The sequence below is a fragment of the Lolium perenne genome, chromosome 6, assembly GCF_019359855.2.
Source record: "Lolium perenne isolate Kyuss_39 chromosome 6, Kyuss_2.0, whole genome shotgun sequence".
NCBI lineage: Eukaryota > Viridiplantae > Streptophyta > Magnoliopsida > Poales > Poaceae > Lolium > Lolium perenne.
Genome location: NC_067249.2, coordinates 165,175,556 through 165,188,546, shown reverse-complemented (window position 1 = coordinate 165,188,546; position 12,991 = coordinate 165,175,556). Strand labels below are relative to the sequence as shown.

General features: G+C 43.4%; 1 protein-coding gene across 1 annotated transcript; it reads left to right on the top strand.

The window, feature by feature from the left end:
- The first annotated feature begins 349 nt into the window (after nt 1–349).
- Nucleotides 350–3,490, top strand: LOC127325719 (gibberellin 2-beta-dioxygenase 6-like). Its single transcript, XM_051352528.2, has 3 exons — nt 350–1,044; nt 2,090–2,420; nt 3,095–3,490. Exons 1-3 carry the CDS (start codon nt 560–562, stop codon nt 3,323–3,325), a joined length of 1,047 nt encoding a protein of 348 aa, XP_051208488.1. The 5' UTR covers nt 350–559; the 3' UTR covers nt 3,326–3,490.
- The last annotated feature ends 9,501 nt before the right edge of the window (nt 3,491–12,991 follow it).

The window sequence follows — 12,991 nt, the reverse complement described above, 5'->3', positions numbered from 1 at the left end:
AAGGATCCAAACCGTACAAGATTTAAACCGTCCGCGCGCATCGCCATCGCCATCGCCATGCACGCCCCAGTGAGCTCGCTCGCGACCTGTATCTGACAGCCACGGCTGGCTCATTGGCCCGGTCAAACAACGCGGACTACCCCGCCCGCGCTGCCCGCGTCGCCCCTGCCGCCTCCAAGTGTCGCCCCCACGCCGCGCTGTTACCAGCCCGGCCGATCGATCCAGGCCACTTTTTAAGTTTAAGCCCACCATTCCCCCGTCATCTATCTATCACTGATCATGCAAGCTTAGTCCAGCGCGCGGTGGCCTGATGCCCACGAGTGCGCGTCACAACTTGTGCCGCGCCGGGCGCGCTCGCGCGCGCGCTATATAAGGCTGCCCATGCGCAGCTCCGACATCAAACAAGGCGCACACACAGGCACAGCTAGCTAGCTACCTCTCGGCCAGTGTCGTCCAACCTGGTTGCTTCTGCACACGTACGCCTTCGCTAGCTATTCCCAGCTCCCGCGTACCCAATTTTTTTGAACACCCAGCCAGCCTGCCAGCTTCCGAGCCAGCCATGCCAGCCTTCGCCGAGAGCGCCGCCGAGCCGCCGCTGGCCGACAGCTACCACGCGCTGCTCCGCCGCGACACCAAACTCGACGCCTGCATCACGACGGCTCCGCCGCCGGGCTGCCAGCCCGTGTCGGAGTGCCAGCTCCCGATGATCGACGTCCGCTGCCTGACGTCCACCGGCGCGAGCCCAGAGGAGCGGGCGGCCTGCGTGGCGGCGATCGCGGCGGCGGCCGAGGAGTGGGGGTTCTTCCAGGTGACCAACCACGGCGTCGGCCAGGAGCTCCTGGACGCGATGCGGCGGGAGCAGGCGCGCCTCTTCCGCCTGCCCTTCGAGGCCAAGGCCACGGCCGGCCTCCTCAACGACTCATACCGCTGGGGCACACCCACCGCCACCTCCTCCAAGCAGCTCTCCTGGTCCGAGGCATTCCACGTCCCGCTCGCCGGCATCTCCGGCGACCGATGCAGCTACGGGGAGCTCACCAACATCAGGTACGTATATCTGCACTTCATCCTACGAGCAGTGTCATGTTAGGAGTGGCTAGATAGCTTAGCTCATATAGAGCTTAGCTACAATGTTCAGGCGCGCTGCTTAAATTCACATGGGTGCCTCTCCTGGCCCCCTCCCCCTGATTCAGATTACTTTTCTCCACTCAACGTGCTGGTACTTCTCAAGTACCGGGAATAGTATACTGTTTATCGATCGATAAGACTATTAGTAGCTAAAGACATTCCGTCACGGTATATGATCACGACTTTGATTAATAAGTATCCGGTATAAAAGAAGGTCTGTAGCAGTTACAGTTACAGAGAGTAAGCCTGCCTAGCGACATCATCGGTCTTTGGAATGTTATGCTCTGGCCGATTCGTAGATCCGAATTGTAGCTAGTATATAAGCTGTAGGATACGCAATTAGTCCGTGTATGATGTCTCCATCAACTTCATATCAACTAGGAGTATACATGCATGTATCTGTGAGGGTGGCTGACAGTTACATCATGAGTGTGTCCTATCGCGCGCGGTGAACGGCAATGCTACATCTACGGGATTTCATCTACGGAATCATGCCTACGGGGTTACGTGGAAGAAAGACATGGGGGTCATGGCCCTGAAATCACGGCATGTTGATATTGGAAACCAACCAGGTCGTTCCACCTAATCCCGTAACATTTGCCCGTAACAAAAATCCCGTATGTCAATGCTACATCTACGGGATTTCATCTACGGAATCATGCCTACGGGGTTACGTGGAAGAAAGACATGGGGGTCATGGCCCTGAAATCACGGCATGTTGATACCTACACGGTCGACCATGATGCGTAAGCTACTGTTAACTGAACATTCCTGTCTACGTACCTGTATTAGATTTACTCGATCCAGGCATGGAAGTAGCCAGTAACTAATTTAGCGAATGACCTGTTGCTTAATTAGGACACAAATTCATGAAGCCTGTTGCAAGGTCGTCGGCAATGCAAAACAGCAGCAGAAACAGTGAATTAACTTGTGTGTTGACACGATCGACATTTGCCGCGCGCAGGGATGTGACGCACGAGGTGGCGAACGCGATGTCGAAGCTGGCGAACGCGCTGGCGCGCGTGCTGGCGGAGAGCCTCGGGCACACGGCTGCCGGCGGTGAGCAGTTCCCGGCGGGGTGCGACGAGCGGACGTGCTTCCTCCGGCTGAACCGGTACCCGCCCTGCCCGTTCTCGCCGGACGCCTTCGGGCTGGTGCCGCACACGGACAGCGACTTCCTCACCGTGCTCTTCCAGGACCAGGTCGGCGGCCTGCAGCTCATGAAGGGCTCCCGCTGGGTGGCCGTAAAGCCCATCCCCGGCACCCTCATCGTCAACATTGGAGACCTCTTCCAGGTACCGTACAGACATACTAGCTCTATAATCGATCCATATCCATTTGCCTACCTAGCTAGGCAGATACATGCACTGCCCTAGCGCCATGGCATACACTTGTCAAGGAAGGTACGCGCCGGTGCCGGGCCGGCCTCCACTACCTCGATGGGTCAAAACCTGGCTGTACGCACCAGTAGCATGCTGGCGGCGTACAAGTCCGGTACCTGTGAGCATATGCCGGGTGTGTACCCCGGTGCTCCAAAAGCGGAGGCTGCACCGTCAGACATATCCACAACTCGCGTACTTGTATGCGCTGTGCTCTGCCTGATATGTGTACCGCCGCTAACAAAAAGCCTATGGATTATATTCACGGGGACAGCAAAAACATTGCATGTAGACCTGCGCAGTCCATGGTGCTCACATGGCACATTGCAACTTTAGCAAGGCAGTCGAGACAGCGCAGCACATAGTACTTATACTTTTTCCTATATGGAGTACTGCTGTATTATTATTATTAGTGCTGCTGCCCGTAGATTAGACCGATTAGTCATCGTCGAGCACGCATGCACCAATCAAACAACTTATCAGGGAAATGTGCAGTCATATATGCAGAGATCAATTTCAGTTTCTGCTAAAAAAAAAGGTCATCAGTTCTGAATGTTGTCCTTCGCTTTGCTTGTATGTGTACCTTGAAGGCATGGAGCAACAACAGATACAAGAGCGTGGAGCACAAAGTGGTGACCAACGCGACGACGGAGAGGTACTCCGTCGCCTACTTCCTCTGCCCGTCCTACGACTCGCCCATCGGCGCGTGCGAGGAGCCGTCGCCTTACAGGACCTTCACCTTCGGGGAGTACCGGAGAAGGGTGCAAGAAGACGTCAAGAAGACGGGCAAGAAGATTGGGCTCCCCAATTTCCTCATGTAGATTGCTGATATATATGGATATGGTGTTATATATAAACTGCACCAGGCATGCAAATTAAATTAATAGGTTTTTGGTCCATGTCAGTATATACATGTTTCTTCCTGCTGTATACGCCGTCCGTCCGTACCAAGTAATATTAAGAGTGCATATAATTGTTTATTTTAACCAAGTGTGCGTCATGCATCATTGTTTGTTAGCAGTGTGTTCTTGTAAATTAGTTGATATACGATCGATGTACAAGGAAATATATAGTAGGAGAAGAGTGTGTGCAACGATGTAAGGACGATTAGGCCGGGCAGGGGCGATTGATATATGCAGTTCATGTAGCGAGTCTTTAGGGCTTGCTCGTATTTATTCTGTTTATTTCCTTTGTGAAAGCTTGTTGTACCGAGCGTACTTCTACATATGTTTTTTTTTCTACATATGTTGATGAAGCTATTGTTAAGCATCATGCGTATCTAGCCGTATGTGTATAGGTCTCCTGTGTATAAGTAACGCTACACCTACGGGCAAGTATTACAAAATAATCTTACGGACTTGGACGTGGCACATCAGGTTGGGCTCAATCAGAAACTGCCCCCGATTAATCAGCAAGTTCAGCCAACCAATTGAATCCACGTTTGTCCGTAAACTTTCCGTAGCCACTTAATCAGAAAGTGTACGGTGTATACCCCACTTGTATAGAGGCGGTACTTGTACCTATCCATCGATATATAACCTGTCCATCAATATATAAAGCACACCAGCAACCCTAATTAGGGTAATGTTTCACATATGTTCTGATAGCTATTACTAATTCGTGGATGTATAAGAAGTTAAGAACTATGTTATTTGCATAAGTACTGGAGTTTACTCTTCTCTTGGGATCTGGTGTGTTTGCTCTATCTATTGGTTCTTTTTGTTTGTATGTAGTATATATGAAAGGCCATATGTATGAAACTATTCAGTTTCAGTTCAAACTCATAATCGCTAGGAGATATTGAGCAAATTCAGTATAACTAGTGATATCTCATTGTTCGTCATTTCATATATCGCAAATCGGGTTCCCAACTTCATATTAAGTTAAAGTACCAGGAATCATAGCCTCGTAGAACCTTTTCGTATATATTTTTAAACAAAAAATTGGGGTGCTCAATATAGAGCCAGCAATCACTAGCTTGCATAACTTTTGACCTAGTGGAATTATAATATTATACCCCCTCTTTAATTTGAAAGAAATACAGTAGGAGAAGCCCCTACACTACTTTTTCAAATAATAAAAACCCAAATATACGTTCTTGGAGATTTGAAACTGGGTGACTAGGCTGTACATCCACTTTCCTAACCAAGTGAGGCTCACTTCAACTATACCCCCTCTTTTCTAAAATATGATGGCTATAGTTTTTGTTCAAAGTCAAACATTTCAAAAGTTGATCAACTATATAGAAAAAGGTATCCATATTTATAATTTCAAATTAATATTATTAGAACCATCATAAAATATATTTTCATGTGCATTGGTATTGTAGTTGTTGATAGTTATTTCTATATAGTTCACCAAACTTCAAAAAGTTTTGCATTGACCAAAATTATAGCCATCCTATTTTGTTAGGGATTTCTATTTTTGTGCCCCTACTTAGTTAGTTGTCCTCACTTTTCCCCAGCTTTTGAACTTTCCCTCACTTTCCCCCTCTCCCTTGTCTCAAACCCTCACAAACGCTTGGACGGAGGATTGCCGTTGGGTCAAAGACCTTGAATGTTACATGCTTCCGTTTTGACGAGTGACACATTGGAGGATCAGCTTCTCTCTCTCTCGATCTGGAAAAGATTCTCTATCAATAAGCTCCCGCACCGCCCCTGACGAGGCGGCTCCTCGGCAATGCCCACCATGAGGGGCTTAGGGTTGATGGAAGGAGACAATGGAGATTACGGGAGCGAGAGAAGGCACAACGTACCCAGGTTCACGTCCCCGCAGTGGAGGATCGCTACGTCCTACTAGCAATCCTCTATATGAATATATGTGTGCAGGGGGCTGCTGCTTGTGATGGTAAAGCACACGTCCGTTGGGAACCCCAAGAGGAAGGTATGATGCGTACAGCGGCAAGTTTTTCCCTCAGTAAGAAACCAAGGTTATCGAACCAGTAGGAGTCAAGAAGCACGTTGAAGGTTGATGGCGGCGGAGTGTAGTGCGGCGCAACACCAGGGATTCCGGCGCCAACGTGGAACCTGCACAACACAACCAAGATACTTTGCCCCAACTTAACAGTGAGGTTGTCAATCTCACCGGCTTGCTGTAACAAAGGATTAGATGTATAGTGTGGATGATGATGTTTGCAGAGAACAGTAGAACGAGTATTGCAGTAGATTGTATTCGATGTAAAAGAATGGACCGGGGTCCACAGTTCACTAGTGGTGTCTCTCCGTAAGATAAATAGCATGTTAGGTGAACAAATTACAGTTGGGCAATTGACAAATAAAGAGGGCATGACCATGCACATACATGTTATGATGAGTAGTGTGAAATTCAGTTGGGCATTATGACAAAGTACATAGACCGCTATCCAGCATGCATCTATGCCTAAAAAGTCCACCTTCAGGTTATCATCCGAACCCCCTCCAGTATTAAGTTGCAAACAACAGACAATTGCATTAAGTATGGTGCGTAATGTAATCAACACAAATATCCTTAGACGAAGCATTGATGTTTTATCCCTAGTGGCAACAGCACATCCACAACCTTAGGGGTTGTCACACTCCCCTGCATTTAATGGAGACATGAACCCACTATCGAGCATAAATACTCCCTCTTGGAGTTACAAGTATCAACTTGGCCAGAGCCTCTACTAGAAACGGAGAGCATGCAAGATCATAAACAACACATAGATGATAGATTGATAATCAACATAACATAGCATTCATTATTCATCGGATCCCAACAAACGCAACATGTAGCATTACAAATAGATGATCTTGATCATGTTAGGCAGCTCACAAGATCCAACAATGATAGCACAATTAGGAGAAGACGACCATCTAGCTACTGCTATGGACCCATAGTCCAGGGGTGAACTACTCACACATCACTCCGGAGGCGACCATGGCGGTGAAGAGTCCTCCGGGAGATGATTCCCCTCTCCAGCAGGGTGCCGGAGGCGATCTCCTGAATCCCCCGATATGGGATTGGCGGCGGCGGCGTCTCTGGAAGGTTTTCCGTATCGTGGCTCTCGGTACTGGAACTATTATCGACGAAGGCTTAAGTAGGCGGAAGGGTAGGTCAGGGGGCGCCACGAGGGCCCCACACGCCAGGGCCGCGCGGCCCAAGCCTTGGCCGCGCCGCCCTGTTGTGTGGGCGCCTTGTCGCCCCACTTCGTTTCCCTTTCGGACTTCTGGAAGCTTCGTGGAAAAATAAGATCCTGGGCGTTGATTTCGTCCAATTCCGAGAATATTTCCTTACTAGGATTTCTGAAACCAAAAACAGCAAAAAACAACAACTGGCTCTTCGGCATCTCGTTAATAGGTTAGTGCCGGAAAATGCATAAATATGACATAAAGTGTATATAAAACATGTAGGTATCATCAATAAAGTAGCATGGAACATAATAAATTATAGATACGTTTGAGACGTATCAAGCATCCCCAAGGTTAGTTCCTACTCGTCCCGAGTAGGTAAACGATAACAAAGATAATTTCTGAAGTGACATGCTATCATAATATTGATCAATACTATTGTAAGCACATGTAATGAATGCAGCGATTCGAAGCAATGGTAAAGACAATGGTTAAACAACTGAATCATATAGCAAAGACTTTTCATGAATAGTAATTTCAAGACAAGCATCAATAAGTCTTGCATAAGAGTTAACTCATAAAGCAATAAATTCATAGTAAAGGCATTGAAGCAACACAAAGGAAGATTAAGTTTCAGCGGTTGCTTTCAACTTGTAACATATATACCTCATGGATATTGTCAACATAAAGTAAAATAATAAGTGCAATATGCGAGTATGTAGGAATCAATGCACAGTTAACACAAGTGTTTGCTTCTTGAGATGGAAGGAAGTAGGTAAACTGACTCAACATAAAAGTAGAAGAAAGGCCCTTCGACGAGGGAAGCATGGATTGCTATATTTGTGATAGAACTTTTATTTTGAAAACAAGAAACAATTTTGTCAATGGTAGTAATAAAGCATATGTATTATGTAAATTATATCCTACAAGTTGCAAGCCTCATGCATAGATTACCAATAGTGCCCGCACCTTGTCCTAATTAGCTTGGATTTTCATGGATCATCATCGCAATACATATGTTTTAACCAAGTATCACAAAGGGGTACCTCTATGCCGCCTGTACAAAGGTCTAAGGAGAAAGCTCGCATTGGATTTCTCGCTTTTGATTATTCTCAACTTAGACATCCATACCGGGACAACATAGACAACAGATAATGGACTCCTCTTTAATGCATAAGCATTCAACAACAAATAATATTCTCATAAGAGATTGAGGATTGTTGTCCAAAACTGAAACTTCCACCATGGATCATGGCTTTAGTTAGCGGCCCAACGTTCTTCTCTAACAATATGCATGCTCAAACCATTCAACTCATGATAAATCACCCTTACTTCAGACAAGAGGAACATGCATAGCAACTCACATGATATTCAACAAAGGGTAGTTGATGGCGTCCCCAGGAACATGGTTATCACACAACAAGCAACTTAATAAGAAATAAGATACATAAGTACATATTCAATACCACAATAGTTTTTAGGCTATTTGTCCCATGAGCTATATATTGCAAAGACAAATAATAGAAATTTAAAGGTAGCACTCAAGCAATTTACTTTGGAATGGCGGAGAAATACCATGTAGTAGTTAGGTATGGTGGACACAAATGGCATAGTTTTTGGCTCAAGGATTTTGGATGCATGAGAAGTATTCCCTCTCAATACAAGGCTTAGGCTAGCAAGGTTATTTGCAACAAACACAAGTATGAACCGGTACAGCAAAACTCACATAAAAACATATTGCAAGCATTATAAGACTCTACACCATCTTCCTTGTTGTTCGACCCTTACTAGAAAATATCTAGACCTTAGAGAGACCAATCATGCAAACCAAATTTAGCAAGCTCTATGTATTTCTTCATTAATAGGCGCAAAAGTATATGATGCAAGAGCTTAAACATGATCCTTATGAGCACAACAATTGCCAAGTATCAAATTATTCAAGACATTATACCAATTACCACATGTAGCATTTCCCGTTTCCAACCATATAACAACTAACGAAGCAGTTTCAACCTTCGTCATGAACATTATGAGTAAAGCCTAAGGACATATTTTTCCATATGCAACAGCGGAGCGTGTTTCTCTCCGACACAATGAATGCTAGGATCCATCTTTATTCAAATAAAAAAAACAAAAACATACAGACGCTCCAAGTAAAGCACATAAGATGTGATGGAATAAAAATCTAGTTTCACTAGAGGAATCTGATAATGTTGTCGATGAAGAAGGGGATGCCTTGGGCATCCCCAAGCTTAGATGCTTGAGTCTTCTTGAAATATGCAGGGATGAACCATCGGGGCATCCCCAAGCTTAGAGCTTTCACTCTCCTTGATCATATTGTATCATCCTCCTCTCTTGATCCTTGAAAACTTCCTCCACACCAAACTCAAAACAACTCATTAGAGGGTTAGTGCATAATCAAAATTCACATGTTCAGAGGTGACATAATCATTCTTAACACTTCTGGACATTGCACAAAGCTACTGAAAGTTAATGGAATAAATAAATCCATCAAACATAGCAAAACAGGCAATGCGAAATAAAAGGCAGAATCTGTCAAAACAGAACAGTCTGTAAATACGAATTTTTTAGGTTCACCAGACTTGCTCAAATGAAAATGCTCAAATTGAATGAAAGTTGCGTACATATCTGAGGATCAATCACGTAAATTGGCAGAATTTTCTGAGTTACCTACAGAGCCTACTGCTCAAATTCATGACAGCAAGAAATCTGTTTCTGCTCAGCAATCCAAATCTAGTATGAACCTTACTATCAAAGACTTTACTTGGCACAACAATGCAGAAAAATTAAGATAAGGAGAGGTTGCTACAGTAGTAACAACTTCCAAGACTCAAATATAAAACAAAAGTGCAGAAGTAAAATCATGGGTTGTCTCCCATAAGCGCTTTTCTTTAACGCCTTTCAGCTGGGCGCAGAAAGTGTATATCAAGTAACATCAAGAGATGAAGCATCAACATCATAATTTGTTCTAGTGATAGAATCAAAAGGTAACTTCATTCTCTTTCTAGGGAAGTGTTCCATACCTTTCTTGAGAGGAAATTGATATTTAATATTACCTTCCTTCATATCAATAATAGCACCAGCAGTTCGAAGAAAAGATCTTCCCAATATAATGGGACAAGATGCATTGCATTCAATATCCAAGACAACAAAATCAACGGGGACAAGGTTATTGTTAACCGTAATGCGTGCATTATCAATCCTCCCCAAAGGTTTCTTTGTAGAGTTATCAGCAAGATTAACATCCAAATAACAATTTTTCAATGGTGGCAAGTCAAGCATATTATAGATTTTCCTAGGCATAACGGAAATACTTGCACCAAGATCACATAAAGCATTACAATCAAAATCATTGACCTTCATCTTAATGATGGGCTCCCAACCATCCTCTAACTTCCTAGGAATAGAAGCTTCACGATTTAATTTCTCTTCTCTAGCTTTTATGAGAGCATTCGTAATATGTTTTGTAAATGCCAAATTTATAGCACTAGCAATAGGACTTTTAGCAAGTTTTTGTAAGAACTTTATAACTTCAGAGATGTGACAATCATAAAAATCTAAACCATTATGATCTAAAGCAATGGGATCATTATCCCCAACATTAGAAAAAATTTCAGCAGTTTTATCACAAGCAGTTTTAGCAATTTCAGCAGGTTCCGGCAGTTTTGTAGGCTTTGCACTAGAAGTGGAAACATTGCCAACACCAATTATTTTACCATTAATAGTAGGAGGTGCAGCAACATGTGAAGCATTAGCATTGCTGGTGGTAGTAATAGTCCAAACTTTAGCTATATTGTTATCTTTACCATTTTCTTCTTTCTCCCACCTAGCACGCAATTCGGCCATCAATCTTATATTCTCATTAATTCTAACTTGGATGGCGTTTGCTGTAGAAAATGACTTAATATCTTTATCTTCGTTAGGCATAACTTTCAATTTCAAAATATCAACATCATCAGCAAGACTATCAACTTTAGAAGCAAGTATATCAATTTTCCCAAGCTTTTCTTCAACAGATTTGTTAAAAGCAGTTTGTGTACTAATAAATTCTTTAAGCATGGCTTCAAGACCAGGGGGTGTATTCCTATTATTGCTGTAAGAATTCCCATAAGAATTACCATAACTGTTACCATTATTATAAGGATATGGCCTATAGTTGTTACTAGAATTATTCCGATAAGCATTGTTGTTGAAATTATTACTTTTAATGAAGTTCACATCAACATGTTCTTCTTGGGCAACCAATGAAGCTAACGGAACATTATTAGGATCAACATTTGATCTACCATTCACAAGCATAGACATAATAGCATCAATCTTATCACCCAAGGAAGAGGTTTCTTCGACAGAATTTACCTTCTTACCTTGTGGAGCTCTTTCCGTGTGCCATTTAGAGTAATTAATCATCATATTATCAAGAAGCTTTGTTGCGGCGCCTAGAGTGATGGACATAAAGGTACCTCCAGCAGCTGAATCCAATAGGTTCCACGAAGAAAAATTTAGTCCTGCATAAATGGTTTGGATGATCATCCAAGTAGTCAGTCCATGGGTTGGGCAATTTTTAACCAAAGATTTCATTATTTCCCATGCTTGGGCAACATGCTCATTATCCAATTGCTTAAAATTCATTATGCTACTTCTCAAAGATATAATTTTAGCAGGAGGATAATATCTACCAATGAAAGCATCCTTACATTTAGTCCATGAATCAATACTATTCTTAGGCAGAGATAGCAACCAATCTTTAGCTCTTCCTCTTAATGAGAAAGGAAACAGTTTTAATTTTATAATGTCACCATCTACATCCTTATACTTTTGCATTTCACATAATTCAATAAAATTATTAAGATGGGCAGCAGCATCATCAGAACTAACACTAGAAAATTACTCTCTCATAACAAGATTTAGTAAAGCAGGTTTAATTTCAAAGAATTCTGATGCAGTAGCAGGCGGAGCAATAGGTGTGCATAATAAATCATTATTATTTGTGTTTGTGAAGTCACACAGCTTAGTATTTTCAGGAGTACCCATTTTGGCAATAGTAAATAAAGTAAACTAGATAAAGTAAATGCAAGTAACTAATTTTTTTGTGTTTTTAATATGGAGATTGCAAACAAGATAGTAAATAAAGTAAAGCTAGCGACTAATTTTTTTGTGTTTTTTTTTAGTGCAGCAAACAAAATAGTAAATAAAATAAAGCAAGACAAAAAACAAAGTAAAGAGATTGGAAATGGAGACTCCCCTTGCAGCGTGTCTTGATCTCCCCGGCAACGGTGCCAGAAAAAGCTTTGCTGCTTGTGACGGTAAAGCACACGTCCGTTGGGAACCCCAAGAGGAAGGTATGATGCGTACAGCGGCAAGTTTTTCCCTCAGTAAGAAACCAAGGTTATCGAACCAGTAGGAGTCAAGAAGCACGTTGAAGGTTGATGGCGGCGGAGTGTAGTGCGGCGCAACACCAGGGATTCCGGCGCCAACGTGGAACCTGCACAACACAACCAAGATACTTTGCCCCAACTTAACAGTGAGGTTGTCAATCTCACCGGCTTGCTGTAACAAAGTATTAGATGTATAGTGTGGATGATGATGTTTGCATAGAACAGTAGAACGAGTATTGTAGTAGATTGTATTCGATGTAAAAGAATGGACCGGGGTCCACAGTTCACTAGTGGTGTCTCTCCGTAAGATAAATAGCATGTTGGGTGAACAAATTATAGTTGGGCAATTGACAAATAAAGAGGGCATGACCATGCACATACATGTTATGATGAGTAGTGTGAAATTCAATTGGGCATTACGACAAAGTACATAGACCGCTATCCAGCATGCATCTATGCCTAAAAAGTCCACCTTCAGGTTATCATCCGAACCCCCTCCAGTATTAAGTTGCAAACAGCAAACAATTGCATTAAGTGTGGTGCGTAATGTAATCAACACAAATATCCTTAGACAAAGCATTGATGTTTTATCCCTAGTGGCAACAGCACATCCACAACCTTAGGGGTTGCTGTCACTCCCCCAGATTTAATGGAGACATGAACCCACTATCGAGCATAAATACTCCCTCTTGGAGTTACAAGTATCAACTTGGCCAGAGCCTCTACTAGCAACGGAGAGCATGCAAGATCATAAACAACACATAGATGATAGATTGATAATCAACATAACATGGCATTCATTATTCATCGGATCCCAACAAACGCAACATGTAGCATTACAAATAGATGATCTTGATCATGTTAGGCAGCTCACAAGATCCAACAATGATAGCACAATTAGGAGAAGACGACCATCTAGCTACTGCTATGGACCCATAGTCCAGGGGTGAACTACTCACACATCACTCCGGAGGCGACCATGGTGGTGAAGAGTCCTCCGGGA

Coding starts and splice junctions, on each gene's coding strand:
- LOC127325719 (XM_051352528.2), top strand. CDS start 560: ATGCCAGCCTTCGCCGAGAGCGCCGCCGAGCCGCCGCTGGCCGACAGC. Junction 1,045..2,089: donor GGGGAGCTCACCAACATCAG/GTACGTATATCT, acceptor TGCCGCGCGCAG/GGATGTGACGCACGAGGTGG. Junction 2,421..3,094: donor ACATTGGAGACCTCTTCCAG/GTACCGTACAGA, acceptor TGTACCTTGAAG/GCATGGAGCAACAACAGATA.